At 35.9% G+C, this 25,788-nt stretch overlaps 1 protein-coding gene across 5 annotated transcripts in view; it reads left to right on the top strand.

The window, feature by feature from the left end:
• NALCN (sodium leak channel, non-selective) overlaps positions 1–25,788 on the top strand; it is a 239,290-nt gene that overhangs the window by 35,171 nt on the left and 178,331 nt on the right. For 3 of the 5 annotated variants that reach the window (XM_074535672.1, XM_074535671.1, XM_074535670.1), the window contains exons 4-7: positions 298–381; positions 1,950–2,089; positions 2,911–3,039; positions 22,526–22,680. In XM_074535672.1, the coding sequence (XP_074391773.1) occupies positions 298–381; positions 1,950–2,089; positions 2,911–3,039; positions 22,526–22,680 (508 nt within the window). Of the gene's footprint in view, positions 1–297; positions 382–1,949; positions 2,090–2,910; positions 3,040–22,525; positions 22,681–25,788 lie in introns of those variants that run through there. The other 2 variants (XM_026793641.2, XM_074535673.1) reach the window with 2 other exon arrangements.

Genomic DNA, 25,788 nt, shown 5'->3' with positions numbered 1-25,788 from the left:
TGTTCATTTTTTGTGTGATTTTTGATTTACAGCAGTCTTTGTAAGGTTTTTTTGACACAAACGTAGAAATATCATGCAAGAATGAAGTTAGTATTTATTCACCCACACAATGTGTATATGTTTCCAGTATATTCTGATCCAGATACTAGTCTTTTGGAGTCTTTGGAAAATGGCTTTTTAAAAATGCACAGGAAGAGCTGTGCAATTTTAAAGACCTCTTCCATGAGCTCTTACTTACGAAGTTTGTAAATTATGACAATAAACAAAAATTAACCTCTTAGCTTTCCTTTCTTGTAGGGTGATAGCTCCTATGTAAAGGATCGTTGGTGTGTGTTTGATGGATTCATGGTCTTTTGTCTTTGGGTGTCACTGGTTTTACAGGTAATCATTTCACTCCCTTTTACAATGAATAGCTCCTTAATTGTGAAAAATACATGGCGCAATCAAATAAATGTGATTTGTGAAAGTAGACTTGTACATGGATGAAATTGTTTTAAAAAACCATGCTGAATTCAACAGATTTATAATTGCACATTGCAGCATATCTGTATTAGTAGTAGAATTTATCTTGATTATTTTTTCTTATTTGATCTGATGCTTGTTGACATAAACCCTGTGCAGACAGAAGGAGAAAGAGGATCTTCAGAGAGACATTTCTCTCTTACTCCAGTTGACAGTTGTACTCATTTCCATCCAGTGAGTCTAGTAGGTGCCATTGTGACTATCTCAGGCACCTAAGGGAGAATTATTCCAATGGCAGATGTTTGCCATTCTGTAGTTGTAATGATATCGTGACAGGAGTGGTTTCATACAGTATCACTCATACCTAACAAGCCATTTTTCAAAACTCATATTAAAGCACAATGAAAAAAACCCAAAACATTTGGAAGCAGTTTGATCATTTCTTATAAAGCAAGGAACTTGGACTTTTTCAAAAAAATTGCAGCGTTAAGGTATAGGGGAAATTTTGTCCTGCAAATCAATCAGTCCTTAACTGTAGCTGGTTTTCTGCATAAGAACAGGTTGAAAACTGTGACATTGAGCTTACAATAACATAAGGATTGTAAAAGTTCTGTAGTGATTGCTCTTAGGCACTTATAAAATTTCTGACAATTTTAACACACATTGTAATTTTACGCTTTTTACGCAGGGGAGACTTTGGTACATCTTGTACACATGCAGAAGGAATGTTGATTGTTACAGATAAGAACTGTACATTACCCAGTTTATGAATTACCAGGTTCCCTCTCCATTTTCTTAGTACTTTGAACAAACATTAAATCAAGCAGTTACTCTCCGAGAGTGAAAGACAGGGATTAAAACAAGATATTTACACCCAATCATTCAGCTAAATACTCTTTATTGAGTGCATAACCTGTCAGTGTATTGAAGAAATGGTTCCCTGTCCTGTGCCTTGGCTGAAATTTATATGGTAAGTGGAGTCTAGGAAATGTACAATTTTGTTATGCACTTGGAATTAAATGGAGAACTTATAAACATGTTGCAACTTATAGGCAGTCTGTGTACATGTACTTTTATATCACAGTAAAAATCTCAGTGCTGTGCAATGTTAACAGATACTGATTTTCATATTGAAAATATATTAATACTTCCAACAATGTTGTGAGAAACATGTGGGGTAGGACTAGCACAGAAACAGGCAGCTGGCACGAGCTTGCATAGTCTTCTTGAGTTGTTTGCGACTCAAACTTAATGAACATGGGCAGAGTATATTTTGTGATTTTCATTAGGGTAATGAAAATTAAAGTATTTGGAAATACTTTTCTTTCTAATAAGTGTGGTAGAAAGAAACTGTAAAGTAATCCAAGATTGAAAATTAAAATAAAAAACATGTATTATATTAATACTTTTAAAAGCTCTGGAAGTGAACACAGGTTCAGGACAGGACAGAGTCTTCAAGACAAACTGTTGATTCTTTTCTTTGTTAGGTGTTTGAAATAGCTGAAATCGTTGACCAGATGTCACCTTGGGGCATGTTACGGATTCCACGACCACTCATTATGATCCGAGCATTCCGAATATATTTTCGTTTTGAGCTGCCAAGAACTAGGATAACAAATATCTTGAAGTAAGTAAGGCTGTTGTCTGAAAAATAACAAAGCTTATTTATGTTTTGACTTAAAAGACTGACTGTATAGTCAATCAACAACCCTTCATGTTTAATGGGTGTTTTTCTCCTGAGTTTTAGTTCTGGCTAAAAAATTCTTTTTATTTTCTATATTTAAGGAATCATCAAGTTTTTTAGAAAACAATCAGAAATTTCAAATGTTTAAATAATTTTTTAAGTATTTTTGCTAATAAATGTAGCCAGCAATTTTCAACCAATGGCAGTAAATTCTGTTCCATTAATATGGCCATTTAATAATCAAAGTGAATACCCTTAGTAGGGTGATATTTATAAATAACATTGCATGAGCATATGCCCTGACCATTCCAGTTGCCAGTGTGCTTATATTGGTGTGTATACAGACAGGAAAAAAACCACATGTAAGTGTGCTTGGTACAGCATGTAATGGCAAAAAACATGTCATGGTAATCTGAAAGAGTTTTTGGTCTTTATTCTGTATCAAGTTTATTTCATTACTGTATCTTATGTGTATGAGTCATTAAATAGTATTTTACAAAAGCCAGATTTTGCACATTTTATTTGCGTGTTTCTCCCACCCTTTGCAGTTTTCAGCTGGTTTAATTACTGAGGGACTTAGAAAACAATCACAGCCCCATTTTCTATTTGTGCACAGAGTGAGAGAAGTTTTAAGGAGAAATGTTCTGCAGGATGAAATACTGCTCTCTTTGCATGAGCGTATTTTCTATTCTATAGATTCTACTCTTTTGAGAGGAGGCTTCACATTGCCTGTGCTTTCAATGACCTGTTTATCTTTTTGCCAGGCGTTCTGGAGAGCAAATATGGAGCGTTTCAATTTTCCTTCTGTTCTTTCTTCTCCTGTATGGGATCCTGGGTGTGCAGATGTTTGGAACTTTTACATACCATTGTGTGACTGACGACACACAGCCAGGGTGAGTTCACCTGTGCAGGCATGATGTGGACCTGTTCTTTCATTGCTTTTGTTTTATTTTAGTTGGCATTAGTAGATATAAAATCTGCGTGATAGATTAAAAGCAGTCCAGCAAAATGTACTAAGGCAAATTGAGGAAACGAAAGTAGAATTATGAAAAATACAAATTTTAAGTGTGACAGAGAGGTTACAATTTGTAGCATTTGGCTATGGTCTGACTTAGGGGACTGAGTGACTCTGTATGTTGGGTGGGGCATGGAGGTGACAGAGCAGGAGAGCAGAGGGGACTTTTGTGAAGAGCATTGCCACTTGTGGCCGACCTGGGTCACTGTCACAGCCATCTTTTCATAAAAATTCTCTCTTTGCGATTTTTCCTCTTCTGGGAAGCCGAGGCCCCAGAAAGAAAATGTAAACAATAATTATCTGCTGATGTGGAATGCAATGGGTGCACCTGTGATTGACTCATGTTCCATGTTTACAATTAAGGGCCAATCACAGGACCAAGCTCTCTGGAACAGATTCACAGAGAGCTCTCTTCTTTTTAGATTCCCATTCTATTCTTAGCATAGCAGCTTCTGAACTTTTCTCTCTGTTCCTTTTAGTATAGTCATAATGTATTATATATCATAAAATAATAAATCCAGCCTTCTGATCATGAAGCAAGATTCTCGTCTATCTCTCTCACCCCGAGGAACCCTCACAAGTCACATAACAGGTCACTAATGATTTATCACCTTTTGCACTCTTCTTTCTTTCCCTAGAATGTCTTTTTATGGGCCAAGAATCATACAATCACAGAATAGTTGGGGCTGGAAGGGACCTTTAGCAGTCATCTAGTCCAACATCCCTGCAATGAGAGGGACTTCTTCAACTACATCACGCTGCTCAGAGCTCCTGTCCAACCTGACCTTGCATGTTGCCAGGGATGGGGCATTCACCACCTCTCTGGGCAACCTCTTCCAGTATCTCAGGTCCTTTCTGAAGTAATAATTCTCTGTGACCTGATGCTCTGATTCAAAGATCCTTTTTTTCCCCAGCCTTTGAAAAATACTGATGATAAATATTTTATGCTGGTGATTGAGTATACATCATGTTCTTGATTCAACATGTACTTAACCACAGGATTATCTCAAAGTACAATGTACCCTCTTGAATCACTGAGATGGGTCGCAAAATCACAGATAATGTGCTTACCTGTCCTGTTGAACTGAGGGTTTGACTGTGTCCTTGAGTACCATTACATTGTGAGAAACATATTGCATCTATTTCTTTGTTTGGTCCCTTTTCCTTTGGATAGGGAGATGTTGCATCTGGAGTTGTGGCCTTTATTTTAGTCAAAATTGGATCCTTTTATTCCTGTTTTGAATTTGTCAGAACACAAAATTAATAGAGTAAGCATTGTAAGAAAGCAAAATACCACTTAATCTGCTAGTGAGCTGAATAAATTTCTGATGATTGCAAATCTGTGTTAAAGCTTTTTCTAAAATAGAACCTAAAAAGTATCAAATATAAAATTAGAAGTGGCAGATACAAAAAAGGTTATAAAATCATCTGAGAACATGCTAGACCAAATACCAAAATATAGTATTTTGTTAAATTAAAAAGAAAATTACTTTGGGACATTTTCGTACTTATATATTCAATGATATAGTAAAATATGGAGCTGACCTTCGTATACTTCGTGCAGATATGTTCTTTCATTCTAACTGTTCCTCTCTTTTTTAAGAGAAAATCTTTATAGCACAGATATTTTGACAGTTTCCTGTAGAAATAGGGAAAAAAATTCTTTGTAAAAAATTTGCATGTAGTAATGAGAAGGTCTGCAATTCTGTGAGTTATGGAATGTTATTTAAAAAAAAATTAGTGGAATACACAATGCAGGAAAGACTGGACGTCATGTAATTGCTTGTGTTGCTGAATATAACTTTTCCTTGAAATCAGCAGAAAAATAATAAATGTGACATAGTAATGTTTGCCGCATGGAAATTTAATTTTGTAACTTTGGCGCTGCCCATAAAATTCTGTTAATTTTTTCTATACATATCAGGCTGCTCTCTGAATAAGTGTTAGTATTTTTTTTTAAATGGTATACAGAAACCCTTCAATTTTAGTTTTTTGAAAGGCTGGATTACAGGAAAACCTTAAAAGGGACAAATATCCAGTGTATAAAATAAAATTTAATACCTGCCCAAAATAGCGTTAAAGTTGGAAAAGTCAAGTATGCAAAACAGAGGGAATTTCAGATTTGAGGTTGAATATCTCGCATTAACTCCTTTTCCTTTCAATATCATCAAGTATATGTTTTTAGATGTATAAGTATTAGAAATCCAATTTAAGTTACTTTTAAGGTACCTGGGATAGACACCTTCAGTAAGCAGTTTATCACTTTTGCCATCTCCAGACTACACTTGTAATTTTAAATGGGCTCCCATGATTGTGTATGATGACTACAGTTACACTAGACACCACTTTTTCCCTGAAAGTTGTTCCTCCAATTTTTCTGATGAATGGTGCTCCTCCAAAGAACAAGATACATTTTTTCGTTCTTATTGACATGTGGATGTATACCTCAGTTTTGGCATACTACTCACTCCTGCTTTGAAAGTAGTGATTTCCTCTTCTTGTCTGTAATACTCACCATTATATGTTGTGAAGACTTACACCTATTTGTTCCTGTTTTAAATTTTGAGGAATGCAGTGCAGAAGGTCAGGTTGGAGTTAGGGTGTGCCGCCTTCATGTATATCAGGACTGACCTTCCTGGAGTTAGCTCCAGAATTTATAATTCCCATCATGGGCTAGAAAAATAAATATAGAGAAAGAAATAACAGTTCTGGTGCAAAAAGAGGACAATATGGACAGATATTGGTCCTAAATATAGTTAGAAAGAAGGGGACATGTCACTTCTGAATGCGGGAAAGTTTACTAGCTGGGATGTGATAGAGCACAAAAGTATTAAAATTGCCTTGCCAAATTTTACTTTTGTTTTGAGGTTCAGTTTCTCAATTTTATAATGAGGGTTAAACATTCCTCTCAGAGGTTGAGTCTGTGTCTCTGTTTCAGGTGGCTCAGTTCCAGGCAATGGAGAGTGGCCAGAGTTGGCTGTACTTGTCCTTAAATAACTTCTGTCTTTAATGATACACAGCTGTAAATTTTCATTATTTTTTCAAACCAGATCCTGGGCTCCAAAGTCAAGATTAGAAAAATAAAACCATCCAATTAGTGACCACCTGTGAGAGCTTTAATTTTAGGTGATTTGCCTCTTATTATGCAGAACTCCATGGCAAACAGGAAGGGTAAAATCTTATTTTTGTGGTCAAGACTTCATCTATTTCTGACATTTTAGAAATCACTTTTAAGTCCACTGCCTTATGAATTATTATGGGAGAATCAAGTTTCATTTTTAAATGGTGTCTTAAAATCTTCCTGTTCTTTTTTATTTGAAAGGACATGGTGTCTTCATCAGACACTTATTGCCTCTTTGATGCAGCAAGTTCTTTTATCTTTCCATCCTTCTCAATGCCCGCACTGCCTGACCTCCTGTCTCTCCACCTCCTGAGTCATTTTCTGATGTTAGCTATGACAAACAAAAATACTGAAGTGAGCTAACCACAATCTGAGTTTTCATTCTGCCTGAGAATCAGCAAAATCTGACTTGCTTACAAAGGCTGAAAAGTTTATTGTTGTCGTTTGATAAGTCCTTTTTTTTTCTGTATTCTTACAGTTGTCTTCCCTATAAGGAATATTGTCTTCTTCTTATACAATTTTATTACTCTATTTCCTATTTAAGATAAGTGATTATGACTTATCTTTTTTCTACTATGTTGTAAAATTTTTTTCTTGATGATATATTCAACCACTATATCTTTTCCTGTCAAGAATTGGTATATTATGTAGATTTCCATAGTATGGACCTTTAGTTGCTTAAAAGATGGTGTGTTTGAAATATAAAATCCAATTATCTTGATGAATATATATATTTTAAACAGTTTGAGAGGGTTGATTTTTTGTTTGTGGGTTTTTTTTGTTATATCTGAGATTAATTTCAGAGATATACAATATAGGGTCAAAATAGTTGTGTTCCCAGATCAATTGCAATTTACTCTTGGTAACCTCTAGTATACAAATGTATACTTTCACACAGTACCGGAAAAAGAAATTTTTCTATACAAGTTCTGTAGCTACTTACTTCTTTCTTTATTTTTGCTCCCAAGATACATTTGACTACGCAAGAATAATTCCAAAGCACATGATCGGTTTATATGTATTCCACAACAGTAAATTTTCCTTTTGTAAATCTCAGTCTGCACTGGAGCTAAGGGAAAGGAAGTCTCACCAAAAGAGAAAAAACTAATATGGCTAACTGCCATAAATTGTAATAAATTGTAGTACTTACCTATTTTCCCATAGTCATTCTTTAAGGTGCCTTTTTTTAACACTTTTGATAAGGTATAGGCTGAATATTTCTGTAGGCCTGTCTGCCTGTTACCATGGAGGTCAATTTAAAATCCTTCTTTGCAAAGTTTCTTGTTTAAAGCAGGAGATCCCGAGGAAAACAGATAAGAAAAGTAATTACTGAGTAATGGAAAGATCTAAGAGGCTTCTTGCCATCTTTCCATCTGTCTATGGATAAGCCACGAAAATGTCAGAAAACAGCTTCAAAGACTCTGAAGCTGAAAGTTCACCACAATATCTAATAGAGGAAATAAATACAATTAAAAAGAACAAAAGGAATTTGAGATTCTGTCTTACATCAGCAGTGGGAAAGTAAGAATGAGTAATTAGGTTTCTGAGAAAGGGAAGAAATCAAAGCCCAAGCTGAAAAAATCAGTGTAATGGGACTTCTTTAACAGAGCACATTAATTTATTGATTTTAGTGGACAACCAGATCTGCTTTATTATTGTCTTTGGGACTTACTCACAATCTCTCTTACTGGTAGCATGTCTCTAGGATAAATTCCTCAGGGACATGAGAAATGGAAAAAATTTACTTTTCCCAGCCTGATGTTGTTTAAACCCCAACCAAAAACAATTAAAATACAGCATCAGTCAAAAAGGGAAGTAATTCAGTTTACTTCATGTCAGAGGAATGGATGAGAGTGCTGATATGGGAGCACTATTGGTGCCCAGGAGAAAAAGCCTTCAGGAGTTGGGCTCTTGTCACTTTCACGGGGCATGTGATTTCTAAGCAGAAATCCTGTTTTTTATTAGAATTGGGATACGGATATTTACCCAAAGTAATTACACTGTTAATTAATTTGACACATATTTTACACTGTTTTTGTTTTTCCAGCTCAGTTTTAAACAAAAATATGACTTTTTAGTGATGGTCTAGGATAGAATGATGAGAACCCAATTATTTCAGCTCCTGTTGACTCAGTAATGACATGTACTTGTCTGTATTAAGATTTGGAGCGGTTTAAGTTTACACAATTCTCTGTCTCAGTGCAGCCATCAAAGTTGATTGAATTTCTTCTCAGCCGGTCAATTTTTATGAGATTTTTTTAAAAATAAGTTTTTTTGAGTAAACTAGAGTGGATTTTACACATTATTTGGAAATTGGCTCAGTATAAATACAAGAATTTGAATAACATAATCTCCTCCTTGCTGTAGGGAAAGTTTTATATTGAGCCACAAGATTTTTACCTGATAATCACTGTACAGAAATAATGTCTGGTGGGTACTGAGCTTTCCATGGAAACCAGCAGGAGACGAGGATTCCAGAAGTCAGAATTTCCTCCAGTGTATCACATAATTGAGGGAAAGACCAGACATTCCCAGAAAAATGGAATCCCAAGAGTGATCTCCATTGAATCTGCCTGATGGGTGATTGGGTAGTGTTTGATTTCTTAAACATAAAGGAAGCTAGGAAAATTCTCTTATTTTATATTGCAAGAGGAATCCAGGCAACTAATAGAGAAGGCTGTGGATGTCCTGACATTCACAGATGATATAGCAGTACATCCAATTTAACCTTGAAATGCTGTGCAAAAGAATCACTTCTAGATGTGCAAGCATTTGTAAGGAATGCTGAGAGAGAATTTTGAAAGAGATCTGTTTCCATTTTGTTTCAGATCTCTTTTCATGAGTAATCCATGTAATACACTATTTTGAAAACCAGAGGACTGTTTTCAGTTTTGTATTGTTGCCTGGAAGCTGAATGTGATGCCTAAATTCTATTCCTCTCCCTTGGATTAATGCAATTCAGTAAGGCCTAGGAATTGCTGGAATTTTCATCCATCCCAAGATATTTGTGAGCACATTGAAGCCATCATCTCAGCTATTTTATTAGTTCTGAGAACTTGTGGAGAGTGAGTGGGAAGCAGGAAAACAGTAGAAGTCTATAAAAGGAGGAAGGAGACAGGACAAGAGAAGCCAGGGAATTATATCTGGGATACTTAGGCTTAACTTCTTTCCCTGAAAGAATTCTGTGGTAAACAAAACTTTTGTAAGCAGTTGGAAGAAAACAAGGAAGTGAGTAGGAGCTAATATGGATTTCTAAAGGATGAACCATGTCAAACAAATATAATTGCCTATGGCAGTATAACAGTCATGTGAATTGAATGTCATATTTCTTTAGTTTAGAAAGGCTTTGTAGCAGTCTCACAGGACATTTTTGTAAGCTGGCAGGAGAAACATGGTTGAGGGGAAAACAATCATAGAATAGGTCCAAAACTGCTTAAAAAACATGCTCAGTGAGATGCTGTTAATATCAGAACAGAAAGAACAGGGATCCTCATAAGTCTGCCATGTGCTTTGTGGAGTTTTATTAATATCCTGCATGGTGGTACACTTATTGCACTGACGATGATGTGAGGTTGGGAAGGACTGCCCATGTTTCGAAAGACAAGATTAGAATGACAACAGTATTGAAACATTGAAGAAATGCTCTGAAAAGTTGGATGAAAGGCAGCAGGGACAACATACTGCACTTAGGAAAAACCAGCTGTACAAATACAGCATAGTGAGTCGTGGAAAAGGTAGTTCTGCATAATTTAGAAGCATAATGGAGGAATGGAGATCAACAGTACTGTGTGCATGTAAAAATGTAAAATTGTAGTATCTTACAACATACGGGCATTGTCTGGAGAGAGTCTCAAGGAGCAAATATATATGTAGAGAGAGCAGAATTGATAAAGAGTGTTCAGCAGTTTTTTGACTTTAAAAGAGTGGTAGACATATCACAGGTTTTGTGTGGATAACACTTTTGCACAGAATATGGGAATATTCTGTGCAAAAGGGAATATGGTCACTCTTTCTCTAATACACTAGAATAAGAAGTACACGTACAAAATTTCAGGATGAAAATTTCATGTTAGAGAGGACATTAGGAAAAAAGTTTGCAGTGGTAGGTGTAAAGTTGCACCTATTTCTTAGACAGGCTCCCAGTTTCACTCCTGAGGATCTTTAAAACAGCCTGTGGGAACTTCTCCCGGGAAAAGTAGAAATAGACTGGAGCAGAGAACTATATTTAATGTCCTGTAGAGTGTTCGTATCCAACCTTATTTTTCTGTGATTTTATGTAGTCCTTCTTGACATAACAAAAGGTCCAGAGTCGTTATCCTGAACATCTAAAGAACAATTTGCCTTTGCTACATCCCTTTTAAAGGGAGGCACATTGGAAGTGAGGAGGATTGGATGCAGAGCTATTGTACATTAGGACAGAAGTGAGAGAGTGGCTTCTGGCAGTTTTTATTGTTTTATCTCCATTTGTGTACCAACTAAGGTGAGAGCCTATTCATGAATGTTCCAACTTCATTTTTCATCCTACCCCACATGGAAAGTCCAAACCTCCCACAAAAACATGCTTTTTACTATCAGAGGTGCTATCATTAACTTTTTTGTTCTAGTTACATAAAATAAATTTGTACTCAGTCTTTACACATGTCTCTTATCACTGCTTATGTAGTTTGGCCCTCACTCCCCTGCTCACTCTCTCATGTAAGATACCAGAGTTTTTAATAAATTTCAAGAAAATCCCCCAAATCTGATGTCACTCCTTAGTGTGGAAGACCTGCCTTTATACTCGGTGAACTACGCTCTTTGTACTTGGCACAAATGCATACCACATTCGCTTTTTTTCCAGTGCCTAAAATACTTGCCACCCTTTTGTCCCTGTTGTAGCAGGCTGTTCTGGGTTCACTGATGTGTGATTTGACCAGTTTTCTTCACAAATTCCTACATCACTACCACCTTCTTCCTTTCAGCTCCTTGTCTTCATCTCCAGTTTGCCTCAAATAAAGGCTTGGCGTTCTCATGCCTTTTCCTTCTTAGGGGCATCTGCCAAGGCAGCAGGAGCAAGAGTCATTACCTAGTAGAGTTTAGCCTTTTGTGCTGTCTGACTCTTTTCTTAATTGTCATGTCCATTGCCCAGCAGCCGTATTAAAACTACAATCCAAACCAACTTATTGTACACCTTCTACCTGGCAAGTTAATGAGAAGGGCTTTTCAGCTGCTATTTGAGGACAAAGCTTTGGTTACAATCTGTCAATGTCTCATTCAGTTTTTCTTTAGAGCTGGAGGTAGCCTGAAGGCTTGAAGGCTAGACCAATTTGAGATTTTACATTTGGGTCTCTTGGAAACCCAGCAATATTTTAGATCCCTGAAAAAGTTATTTGACCTTACTGTAGGTCTGCAGCTGTGTGTTTTAATACTTCTCCCTGCAATGCCCTGACAGAGAAGCCCTTTCACAGCAATCCAATTTTGGCAGTAAGTCTTCCTGCCTACTTTGGGTACCAGTCACGCTATCAACTGGAGATATCAAGCTGCTTTCTCCCAGGTAAAGTGAGAGCTTTGGCGGATGGGCCTTGTCAGATGGCCAGTCACCAAATGCTAATTTCCTTTTTGAACTAGCTGGATGACGTTGAAATTTTTTTCTTAGGTGCTCAGTGGTAGCAGCCCCTTTTTCTGGGTTAAGTCACATCTCCTGCCATTTCAGATGTTTGTGACTGGTGTGTGTAAATGCGTTTGATGAAGGCATCCTGTGTATGGTCTTCACACTTTGCAACACAACCTTTAGAAAGGAATTAGTTTTGCATGTAGTTCAGATTTGGATTCAGGGCAGTATTTTCTTATCATGCTGAAGGTCACCCTGTCTGGTGCCTAAGGAAAAAGTCTAGTGAGATAAAACTGCATGTTGCAGTGGTCTAAAGAAAGAGTCAGGAAAACTTTCCCCACTCATTGGATGCAGCTAACTCTTCTTTGTGGGTGAGGCATCCAAAAGTGCAAGTAAACTTTGATGGAAGTAATTCCCAGATGAACTTCAATCTTGAGATTTTCAAATCCTACAGTGCAGATTTTTTGCCTTGGGTTTTCCTTATAGTGGTTAGACAGCAACTTAGAAGATATTTTTCTATATTTCATCCAGAGAATTCCAATATATAACATTAAGATTTTTTGGAGTGGTCCTGAGCTTCAAAATCACCAAATACTTTAAAATAACTTGGATACAGTCTTCAGCTTAGATTGTTATACAAATTTCAGTTCACGATGTTGCAATTTAAAAGACAAGAGAGGTGGGTTTTAATCTTTCTTCTAAATACTATAAATTAATGCTGTTTTGGATTATAACAGTAGTATATGTATGAGATCAACTTATTTATAAGTCTAATTTAATATACCTCAGTGACATGCAGATTCATGCAAGCTAGCTGGATTTGATTTTAACTCTTCCTGTTTATGTCCTGTATATTAAGCACTTAGAGTGACAGCTTCCTTCATTGTGTAAATGCCATTAATTCATGTTATTTTGATTCTTCTGAAATAAGTTTTGCATTGGCATACATATCATGCAATTGCCATTTGAATTCAGCTGTGTCAGGACTGACTGTTGCAGCCACAAAAATGGGGTGTCATAGAGTTGTTATGTCATGTGGAATTTGATGAAATCTCAAACTAGTACTTGTTTGTGCATGTTACTTTATAAAAAATGCATACTGGAACTTCTGATATTTTCTTTTTTGAGCTTTTTTTCTAGTACTTGTATGTACATTTCAGCACTTTCCATAGGATATATTTCTTCTTTTACTCATTTTTCTGTGGTGAACTTCAGTGACTTAGTTGCTTTGAAAGGAATGGCTGAGTAAATTGAATTTAATTTCCTCTAATGCCAGTAACAAGTGATCAAACCAATGGTTTGTCAAATTTGTTGAGTACCTGCAGCCATCCTGTTTTCATTTGGGCATTCTCATTTGGTTCTTTTCGTGACACTATTGTCTTTGTGTGACATCAGTGATCTGCCATGGGAACAGAATCATCTGACTTTGATGTTAGCACCTGTGCTAGGAATCTAAATTCCTTGAATTTCCTCTCTAGCTGTCAGAGAGAGAAGGGTGCCTCAGGTGTGGAGGAACCCACTGACCTTGAACCTCTGGAGTTGTATTTCCCTCTCTCTGTCTTCATTGCCTAAAATGAGGTAGGGTAAGTCAGGACATCAGAGCTGCAGTCTTTACTTGTGCAGCTCCTTCTAGGGGTTCAGCAAAGAGGTGTTGATCTTTGAACTTTTGCACCCTGAAGTGTGAGATAAGGTTAGTGATTTAATCTGAATCTGTTCAAAATTCCTGTGCAGTGAGTAGCAATAGAAGCAACATCAAAGGTACATTTTTAGATGCTAACTTAGGTCACATGTGAAATGAAAAAATACTACAATCAAAATCAAACCCAACTTTACTCAGTGTTGCTGCCTCACATAATAGGCAGTCTGATGTCATGGTGCCTTATTACTGAATATGGGCAGGAAAAGAAAGTGCATAAGTTTTCTTAATTTGTTGAATAAACATGTAAGTAATTTTTGTCTTCTAAAATGGGAAAAAACTAAGATTATCCAAGTTTCATCCACAGACTCCAATTTAGACACTACAAGATTGTGAAAACTGGCAAAAATACCCCCCAATACTGGAGCCTGAAAGTGAACAGATAAATAGTGAATAAAAGATCTAAACTCAATTGCAAGATATTAAAAAAGTAATTAAAAAAGTAATTGGGGAAAATTACTGAAAGAAAATACATTAGCAGTAGTAAGATATTACAGTATCTATATATTGAATTTAAAATTAAAAGTAATTATTGTATCATCTAGTCAGGCTTCAATTTTTTCCCTTCTGTGACACCATATAGCTTGTGTTTGACTCCAGTGCATCTCCTAGGTGTGTATCTATTCTTGACTGGTTTGCAGAAGAACAGCATAAGCAAGGGAAATTTTTGTTTCTTACAAAAACTATTTCACTGTTAAAAAGTGTTCCTAATTCATAATTTTAATTTGTCTGGTTTCTACTGTTAGCTTTCTTTTCTTGTTATAATTTTTATGCCAGATTACACAGAACCTTAATTCCTAGTATTTTCTCTGTGTGAATCCACTTAGAACAATTGAAGCACCTTTCAATATGTTTTTCAATAAACTAACATTATTTAGCTCTTTAGATCTTTTTCTGCAAACCATCTTCTTCAATGTTATCATTTTCTTTTTTTCTATTACTTCTTCAGTTTTTAAAATATTAAACTGTGATGAAAAATCTGTATGTACTACTCATCATGATTTGTATGAGTTTCATGTGCAGAGGAACATTAACTCATTATTGCTTATGTGTGTACAGTCTGGAGAAGCAGTTTTTTCTTGCCATGATGTTATTGGGACTAATATGAGAGGATGCCTTGTTATATCCCCTCATCTCAAATTTTATGTGGCACCTATATTCTATAACATAATATTTCCATCCTCTTATCCCTTTTAATTCATAGGCTACAGGCCAGTGATCCTGCCATTATAACCTTGCATTTGGCTGTATTAAAGCATATTTTAGGTTATTTGATCAAGCTAACCAAGTAATTCTGATAACTTGTCATAATGCCTTGTTCTTATTGTTATTTATGTTTCTATCCTTATTCTTATTTTTGTATGTTTTCCCCTCATTGATTCTGGTAGATAATTTTGATAATTTCACTGGGAAGTGTTTTTGACATGTCAGTTAATCAGTTTTCAGCCCATTTAGCTGGTACTTTATTGATATTATATAGTGCCAACTTTTTAATCAGTCATATGTTACTGAATGAATTGCTTTACAAAGTCCAAGATAGGCAATTTCATTTGACAAATCTGTAATCTTACAAAACTCATGTTGCTGTGATGAGTATTATTTTCTCTAAATCCATTCTGGCTGCCACTTACTACATTAATGTTCTTTACTCTTTACTAACTAGACTTTTTATCAGCTTGCTCTTTCTTTTGTCTTGCTTGATGTTAGGCTAAGCACTTGAGCTGCTTGTTCTTTAAAAATTAATGGCACATTAGCATTCTTCCGGAATTTCCCTGCTATTTCAAGATTTATCAAAAATTAATGGAAGAGATGCCCTCGGTTATTTGGGCTTGTTGATTTGAATATAATTATCCCTTAGCAGATGCTGTCTGGTATTCTCTTCAGTTACTTATTCTTGATTAGTAGAGTCTGTGTTTGCCAAGCTAAAATGTAAAATATGGAACGTTGCCAAAATTTAAGCTTTGTATTTATGCTGTTTGTAAATCCACGAGTCCTTAAGCATGCCCTATCTTATCTTTCAATATAATAAAAGTAATGAATAGATATAAGACAAAATCTGTTACCAGAAAGAGTTCAAGGCTTTATAGTTATAATTACAGATATAATTATGAGAAACATTAAATATGGATGAAAACTTTGCGCTTACAGTTTAAAAGATAACACAGATTTTGTTGTTGGATTAAAAACAGGAAACTGGCTCTGAAAGTGTGGTACATGAAACCTTAGATTTAAATTTGACCGAAAGTAAAATATTTAAAAATTACCCTTGGGAATACTCAGGAATATTAAGATTATAAAACATCAGAGGAAGAATTGTGCCTAAACAAATCTGCAGTCCTTAAACCAGAGAGGTACTCTGTGACATTTCTTTCATTTTCACCCATGATTTTGGATGACAGTCCTAGATTCTCTCGAACCTGTAATGGCTCCAGCAGCAGCATGGTTCTAAGTTGCCATCTCTTTCTGCACAAATTAGAAGATGTATCAGTAGAACTCAATTGCAGTATGGAGCCATTTCACTGAAGTTAACAATCATATGTGTGTCTCACTACAGGGTCAAGACTGAGTGCAAAGTTGAAAAAATTATGCCCAATCATAAAGACTTACTACAGCAAATTTTAGAGATATCAATATCCGTGATTTATTTGTTAATAATTATTTGTTAATTTTTTCCTTGTTAAGCTGAGATCATAGTGGGGTAATAATTATGAAAATAGTAGACAGAAGACTTTGTTATAGAAACAAAGCTGTTACAATTATTATAGCACAATATTGTTACTATTCTAACAATTGTGCAGAAGCAGCTGTTATTATTGTTAGGCCTGTAAAAAGAGCACTAGTGTAAGGAAGTAGTCTAGGAGCTATCTCTTAACAGCAGTTGTATGTGCAGAGTTTCCCACTCTGGGAAACTCTAGAGAAGGAAAAGAAGAAGGAGAAAAATACTTGATTGGATGAGCACATATAAAAGGAAAAATCAAAAGAAATTTGCCTAGGTGCTTAGATTGTTTTCACGATCACTATGCAACAAATAAACTTGAACCTTTTTTGATTTTACTTTTTGCAAGGAATCGGGTAAAAAGCAAGCAATTTTCCATCTAGGCTTCCTGTCTTTCAACTTCCCAAAGTTTCTGAAAAGAAATGTAACTTGGAATACTAAATAAAAATTCAAATATTTTTTACTACCTAATGGTATCATCAGGTGCATAGCAATTGCCATGAATTATCTGAGCCTTTAAGAGGATAAGGTCTAATTAGAAAAGTAGTTTAAAACTTCCTTTCTGCACAATGTTTCTGTATAATATTGTCATAAGAATCTTAACCACAGATTTTCTCATTTCTATTTGTATAAAATTACAGCAATTAATTATAGTTATGCCATGAGTATTTTTTTCTTTTTATCTCTGTAAATTCTCTTCCTTAAGGAAAGTCTTTTGGTTTGAGAACAAGATTATATGCTCTATAACTGGCTGAAGCTGCTGGGGGAAAACAAACTAAGGCTAAGGACTTGGCTGATCATAGAAAGTGCCTTTTTTTTTTTTTAGCTTGGAGGGTTTTTAACTTGATGCACTTACCCATGGGCAGGCATTTGTGTTACTGATATATCCAAGATGCTCAAGTAGGACACAGGGCTCTCATAGACCTGGGACCTCCTAGATCAGCATCTAAATACTGAGGGCTACCATGAGGCATCCCCAAGGCAGCAGTAGTCAGTGTGAGGAAAACAAAATTGAGTTACAAGTTTTGGCTATTTATATTGACTCAGTTGTGGGAGGGAGCTTTAAATCTAGAGTGTGAAGTGTTGGTGATTAAACAACTTATTCTGCATTTGGTGTGAGAATCTGTTCTTTTTTATGATTCATTTAATTAGAAATATATTTGTAAAAAAGAATTTTTTATTTGCTACCCTAGCAATTAGCATTTTCTATATCAGATTTGTGACCTGAGAGGTTCCACTACTATTAATACACATCTACACATATTTTGCTTTTGTATTCTGTTGTTTCAAAAAAAGCACCAAAACGTTGTTAAAAACAGAATGCTTATGACACAGCTGACCTTACTTTCACAGAATCAATTCAGCTTTTAATGTACATCTCATTTCATAAAATACTGATATAAGATAAAATTTAAAGCTTTAAGAAATAGGTTTGTGGACTATGATAATTATGTTGAATAGTGCAGAGAAGTTGTTTTGTGGTAGTAGATGACCCCGACTTTCAGAATAAAGACAAATTATTAGATATCATTGACCTATATATGTAAGAGAGCTGTGTATTAATATTCATCAGATAACTTGTCTAAAGTCAATGTAGAAATACAGTATTACTTCATCAGAAAGCATTTACTGAGAGATCCTAGCTCAGCATTCATTTAATTTGAGCTTCAGGAAAAAGGTCTGTGTAACATGGAGTTCTCTGGATTGATTTATTTATTGCTAGAGTCTCACTAGCTTGGTGCTTTTCCCTTGTGTTCTGGCAATATGGCAAAGCAGAAGCATCTCTTCTGAAACATACAGGATTGGATTATTTTTTTCAAAATTGCATATTCAGTTAGATGTCTAGCAAAAGAAAAAACCTATAATTCTTGATATCTAAAGGAAAAATTTTTATTAGTCATCTGATCTAAGCTTATTTTGGTATTAGTACTTTCTATACAGCAGTGTCCATTTTTTGTTTAGGTTCTATCACTTTCTGAATTTATTGCTTGACATTAAATCACAGTTATTGAGAGTAACCTTTAAAGTCTTCAGAACTGCATAATCATTCTCTGTTCTCAAAGGTTTTTGTTCTCCTTCATCATATGCCTGGTGTGATTTTGATGTAGCTGGGTTCATAGGGTTCCCCAGGTCACTAATGGAAATGGATAGCACAGAACACAGTGCCAATTCCTCTGAGCCCTAGTTAATGTATTGCTCCCTCTTTGGAAGCTGCACCATTGCTACTTATTTGCATCATGATTGACCAGCCATTTTTATGTCTGCTATGGTATTTTTAACATGCAGTAGCTCTTCAGTCAGCAGCTGGGCAGCCTGGTTTTGTACAGGGACAGACACAGGGTTCCTTTTAACAAATACAGAAAACCTTTCAGCTCCAGTTAAATAAGTTTTACTTATTAACTTCTTTACCTAATCAACCTTTTCAAATTATTCTTTATACCTTATCAATAAATCAATAAGCAGACTACTTAGGTTTTGTTTTGAGCTTTTGTTTTTGATTTTCTGGATCTGGAAACTGCACAAAAAGCTTTCTGGTGTTATCCTAGAAAATTAATAGAATACCAGAATAAAAAAAAATCCTTTTTTTCCCCCCCATCTCTGTTTTCATTAGAGAAAGGCTAGCAGAAAACAGGAAGCTAGAATCTTCCACGGTAATTTGTCTCTTAGGGTGTGAAAACCCCTCTTTGAAGAACTGCTGTAGTAAGGAGAAGGTGCTGAAAGAGGGATTGTTCTCACATGAGCACATGGTGGTTGAATGACCCGTTTTGTAACAGATGCCATGGAAAACAGGCACTGTACTCCCAAGAGATATCAATTCATGTCCTTCCTGTGGTATACATATGTATGTAATCATAACATTCTTCAGGCACTTAAACATGTCAGAGTAACAGTCCTGTGTCTTTTGCAACAATCTTGCTATTGAAGGATGCCTATCAAGTGAAGTGGAGTCAATTATCTCCTTCCTCATCCTTGGTTTTCCTGTGGAGAACTAATTTCTCAGCTTGCCTGTTGGGTTGATACTGCACTCCACAGACTCTGCACAGAAATATTGTGGGACTATTGGGACAAATTATTTCTTGTTCATAAATTTATCTAGGCAATTTATCCTGTTCAGCAAGACATTTAAGAACATTGCCTAATTGAACTTTTGAGATGCTTAAAACTAGTTATGGGCTGAATCAGTATCTCAGTACTTAATTGATACTGAGTATGGCCAATGAGGAATAAAATTTAAATCATCTTATATTGAAAACATCTGGTGATATTCTAGCCACTTCTAGATATCCAGTGTTCTCTAGTCCATGTGTACCACTCTATGCTTATTTACTGTCTTGAGGCAGAACACAACTTGCCAAGGGACAGTGAGCCAAAAAGGCCTGTATCTGTACAGTTACTATAAGCAGAGAGACTTCATTTTTAGCCTAAATCATACTCAGTGCACAGAGACAGCTTTTTTTTTTTCTTTAAGATGATGTTAAATAAAAAAAATTATCTAAATTTAAATGAAGCACTTAAGTGAATGCTTCACATTGCAGTGATTGAGAGCCAGCAATGCTTTTAATAATACGCCCTCATGCTGCTGCCCTCTTGGGATTTGAGGGATTTTCTAATGCACGCCATAATGTGTAATTCATTGGCTACCAGTAGCTGAAGTTCTGAATCTGCCTGTGCCAATGAATAATTTTAATTTCTAAAAATATATGTAAAATATTGTTTTATGTTAATCCCATATATGATAATGGCTTTTGGATAGCAGTATCATAAATCTAAAATAAAGCATGAAACTGGGTATGAATTAACATCTAATTTAAAGAAATTAGAGTGAAGAGATTAATTTTGAAATACTTGAATGACATGTGCTGAGCATGTTTACAAACCTGGAGCAAATACACATATGCTTGTGGATCTGTCTTTTTAGTTATGCACACTGCTACATTTCAAGGTGTTTTTAAAACTCCATCTGGAATTGTACATGTCTGTGTGTGCAGCCATGCAGATATATAGGTCTCTCTGGTATCATAAAGAAATGGCTACAGGATAGATACCACAATTATTATTTATCTGCATTTATAATTGCCTAGGAAACAATTTTGTAGGATGTTTTGTTTTCTCACTGACAAGTTTCAAATAATGTAATGCTATTCCATGCAGTGCATAAAAACAATAAAAAAAACATAATTAAAGCTTCTGTTCACCCAGTTTAGTTGTCAAAATACTTCTGTGAGTTAGATTAAAGGAAAAGGACTTTCAGAAGAACAAGAAGATACTAATTATATTAAAGGGCAGGCTGAAAAGTTTCACCTTTTCTGTGGACAAGCGAGATAATTTGAAATTTTGTATTTTAAGACACTGGTCGATGCCTCTGGATAACAAAGTGAATACAACAGCATTTTTTTCATAACTTTCAGCAATTCATTTTGGGTGTTTTTATATCAAAAGTTTGTGCTGTGACCAGGAAGTCAAAATTAACCTGAAAAAGAATGGAAAATGCTATTGACTTTTTTTTCCTCAGACCAGAACTCATTGTGATTAGCTTTTCATGTCTGGTTTGAAATTGCCCTAGAACTGAACCAAAAATCAGGATTTTTCATTTGCTAGATGAGAGAGTACAAGCAGGGGAAAAAACAGTTGTTGCTTAGCTGTGTGCTCATTCAGCAGAGTTGGAGCCTTATTTGGACCTTTCTTCTCTTGAGTTTTCCCAGCAGCCCCATAGCACAAGTAACATAAATCCCTATTTCTCTGCTGTGTTGCTTTGCAGATCCTAGCAGGGACCTGCTCAGGGTGGAGGAGGTGGTTGCCTAAGGTTACCTCTTAACTAAACAACTTCTGGGAAAACGGGGTGATCAGTCTGTGGCAAAGGATTGTGTATTGTGATCATTAACTAGGCACTGTAAGAGATTAGAGGGAATCAACTGCCTAAGCTTCTGCTTCCCAAAGTTTGGGAGTATTTAGATAACCCATATTTATATATTTATAACCCATAGGCGTATATGTAATAGCACAGAGAGCAACAACCTTGTCCTCCTTATCATTTTAGTTTCTGTGGCCCTTAGTGCTGGGACTGGCTAAATTCCTGTTGTGCTCCAGTGAGACAAAGCCTCCAGCAGCTCAATCACAGCTGCTAGAGAAACTGGGAAAACAAGTAGTGCTCAGCCTCTGACTGTAGGGGATCAGAATATAAGAAAATAAAGATCATGTAGAAAGTAATCTTACCCTTAAAGGAGTTGCAGCTGGGCCAATTATCAAAGATTAGGAACAGGCCTGGCTTTAACAGGCCACAGCTGTAACCAATGAGAAGAAGAGTTCTATAAAAGAGTGGGTTGGATGGTTGGGAATAGAACTGGAGGCAGTTGGTTACTTGGTATAGAAGAAAGAGGCAGTGCTTGGAGGAGCTGTCTATGAGAAACACCAAGGTATGAAACTTTTGTGATAAGGAGACAACAGTATGGAACCCTGCAATAAGATGACAATGGTAAAAATGGCCAACACTGTGACATTGTGTTGGGCTACTGGCCCTTGTCTCGTGATCTTTCTATTTTAAAATACAGTCACTTATATAAATTACCTTGACCCAATTCAAACCAGTTCAGATTTTTTCGTCTCTTATACCAAATCATTGGACTGACCTAAAAGGAAGTCAGAGATCTGTTTCAGTCACAGCAGATGCCTAGATACTAATTGCACTCGACATGTAGTGGTTTGGCTTCTTTCCTGTGACCCTTCATGTGTGATGGGAACCTGTACTGAGCAAGTTACAAGAAGCTGAATACATACTCTGGTGACTGACAAGTCATCCACAAGGATCCTTCTAAGGAGTGTCAAAGCAAGCACAGGTAATGCCATTGTAAGTCAAAGTCATAGTACTGACTCCAGTTCAACACACTCTCAAGATCTGCAAAGGAGCTTGAAATATTGTCTTCAAATTGCATTAAAAAACAGTTGGAGCTGCTGAATGTTAACTCTTCCATTTCTTGGAGAGTCTCCATTTTTTATGGGGTCTCTAGGCATTAGTGTGAAATTTCTGCTGGTAGTATTTGTACTGTCATTACGTAAGGATGAAGAGTTCGTTAGCTTGCCTTTTGCAATAACTGCTTAATTAATGAAAACAGTGTATACCAAAGAACATCAGATAGTAAAAATAACAGCTGATGAAGTTTTCCCTTTAGTCCTCTAACTTTCAAATATTTAGTTTTGCTATGAACTGAGTTTATGTAACAACTTAATTTTGTATTTTTCACAGAAATGTAACCTGGAATAATTTAGCTATCCCAGACACCCACTGTTCCAGAGAGCTAGAAGAAGGTTACCAGTGCCCACCTGGATTTAAATGCATGGACCTTGAAGATCTGGGACTTAGCAGGCAAGAGCTGGGCTACAGTGGCTTTAATGAGATAGGTCTGTCCTACTGGTAAAATCCATTTCAGTATCCATTTAAAACTGTTTTTGAAATGAATGGAACAGATAGTTCATGTCTGTGATGAAAAGACATCAAGTGCAATCAGTATTCTACTCAAGTAGAGCACATGCCAGAAAGAGAAGTTGTGCTGTTTGCTTTGCAGTTATGGTATATTTTTGCATTGCCTGGGATCCCAGGATTTAAATACTTTTAAAACATGTATTTATAAGGAGTCAACTGTTGATTATCACCAGTATGCAAATGCAATGACTAATTTCTGTTTTTATATTTGATCCATTTTAGAGCATAAAATCCCTTCTGCTTGTCTAATTTTAGTAGTAATTCCTGTGGAAAAAAAATCAGAATTACTTTTATAATTATCTTGTTACTAAGGAGAAGCTGGGACAAAAAATGATATCCTATATCTGTGGCAATCTTAATCCGAACTGTGTAAGTCAGAACATCAGCCAGAAAAATGATTGAGAGTCAGGCAGATTTTGCAATACCGGTCCAATTTGTGTTCTGTGCTAAACACTGCAGTTACCAGGAAAATACAATCTCTGACAGCTGCAATGTGTTGTGCCATCCCCATGAGGAAATGAGTGTAGAACACAAAAGCAGGAAAGGTAGCAAGAGCATGGGCAGCTGTGGTAAGATCCACATCCAAATGGAAAATATGCAGTTACTCTGTCAAAATATTGCGGTTATTTCACATTTATTGAGCAGACAAAGGTCCAACAGAAGCCTGCCGCTGTAAATTTTCATTTCAGGACAGGTAGGAAAGTACCTTCAAATGACAGAGCATACCCACAGGCTGAATTCTTTCTGATGCATTGCTTTGACTCTGATAAGGATTTTTTTGTGGTCTTTCTTTTTCCTTCATTTTTCTGGCTTGAGCTCCAGACTGTTATCCTGGCCTCAGCTGAATTGGAAGGTAATGAAAAGGTTTAATGACTGAAATCCAAAATTGAAAGCCTTTGTAGCTGAAATTGCTTCAGCTGGTTCCTGAATATTCAGGTTTCTCGATATACACAATGAGCCACAGAGTTTCAAGCAAGTCTCAGAGTCCTGCTACAAGTACTCTGGGATACCAAATAATTAATGAACAAAACCTGCTATTTTCACTTTCTTTTCACTTGTGAGAAAGGGAGAAAAACCTGATTTCAGCCAAACTACCTTCTGTTCCCTCTGCAAGTCAGAAGTGTACCATTTGTTCCAGTACTGTTAAATAGATAACACCATAGATAGTACCAAATCTCCTATAATTTTTTTCTTCTGTAGATCTCAAAGGATAATCCTGTTTTATCTCTCAGTCAGCCTTCAGATTTACTGTCATGCCTGGATGAACATAGGCTGAGTTCACGCTAGAACCGGAAACCATCCACATTCAAGTTCTGTAGCTTCAGGTAGTTTGGGAGGAGAGCATGAGGATAGGGATATTTCCAGAATAATTAGGCCTCAGATTGAATTCGCTCTTCTTATCTTGTTATGAGAAAAGTATTTTTTGGCATTGAAGGATGTTGTTCCAGCTGCCCACCAGGGAAAACTAGTTGCAGTGTCTTAGAAAAGCTTCAGTGGGTAGAAGAGTTGAATGAGAGTGCTTAATAAAGGACACTAGCTTGTTTTTAATGATGGGGGCAGGTTGGCAAAGACAGGTGAAATAGTTTGTCCACGGGTGCCTTCAAAACAAGCTAAAAAAACAGGGCTGAAACTCTGGTCTCCTGAGACACAGTGTTATGTCTTATCAATATTTATTTCTGAGTATTGCATTTTAAAGGTCAGAGATTGCTAATAGACCTAGGAGACCTATAATTGATAAGTTGTTTTTGCCTAGAAATAGGGAACCAGGATATAACACTCCTCAGAACAGTAGCCAGAAGTTAAATTGAATATCAATTGAAGGCTGATAACTAAATTTTAAAATACTGGATAAGACATAGAAGCTTTGCCAAAAAGTGTTAAATAAGCTTCCTCAAATTAGGATTGTTATGAACAGGATTGCAACCTGCAAATTCATCAATATTTTATAAATATCCATTTTGTGATGCATCTTTTTCTGTGTGGGTAAGTAATTAAATAAATATTTTCTGTGTAATTATACTACTTTTTTGGTACATTCATTGGTATTTCATTTGCAGATATTATGATACAGCCTGTCCTGCTGGATCCTCAAATCTATCATTACAAAAGTCACAAGAGTGTAGCAGTTTGGCAGCAACTGTATAATTAGTAACTCTTAATTTGTGGCATATAAGGACAAGCTATGAATATTTGAATTTGATAATTTCTGGTTTTTTTCTTCTCTTGAAAGTAAAAAGGAGGGATTTTTACTATTTTATTACTGGGTGAAGACCAAACTGTCCTTATCAGATAAAAGTTATCAGAGTTTTTAGTATTATGAATATGCCAATTAGGTAGCTTTGTACTTCGAAAATACCTTGATTTTGGCCATGCCCTGGTCCCATTTTTATAAGTGGCTTTGACTTTAAAGGGTGAAGGTTGGAAAGATGATAGTGTAAGTCTTGGTACTTATTTACTTAAATAAATAAAATATATTTCTTTTCCAAGTTTTCTATTTTTAATTTTGAGGTGTTCAATTTATCTGTTTTATGTATGTTTCCATGCAAGTATATATGTATTGTTTAAGGAAGAACATAGTTATAGACTACTGATAAATGTGAAGTTATCTTGTCAGAATAATTTAGGCCATCTTCTTCTGATGAGAAGATGACTTCACAGTCCTTCCAGGCAATTTATTGTGTTGCTTCATTGTCTGTCCTCTTAGGAAGATTTTCATAAAGTATAACCTGAATCTTTCTTCTTTATGGAATTTAAGGTCATAATTTCCCACCTTATTCACTACTGGCATAGACAAAGCCTTAAAAAAAAGCTTGTCTGCATCTTTCATTATGCCTTCCATATGGCTCAAAATGCTTCAGTCTTTTACTAGAAGACTTATATTTTGTACCTTAAATTGTTCTTACTCTCCTTCTCTAGACCTTCTCTGGCTGATCCACCACCTAACTGAAATGCAGTACTGTCAGAATACCCCAGCAGAGCCATTGTTTTATGTGGTTTTAAACTCTGCTACAATTTCTACATATCAG

This window comes from Zonotrichia albicollis, chromosome 2 (genome assembly GCF_047830755.1).
Source record: "Zonotrichia albicollis isolate bZonAlb1 chromosome 2, bZonAlb1.hap1, whole genome shotgun sequence".
NCBI lineage: Eukaryota > Metazoa > Chordata > Aves > Passeriformes > Passerellidae > Zonotrichia > Zonotrichia albicollis.
This window is presented reverse-complemented; position numbering and strand designations above follow the sequence as displayed.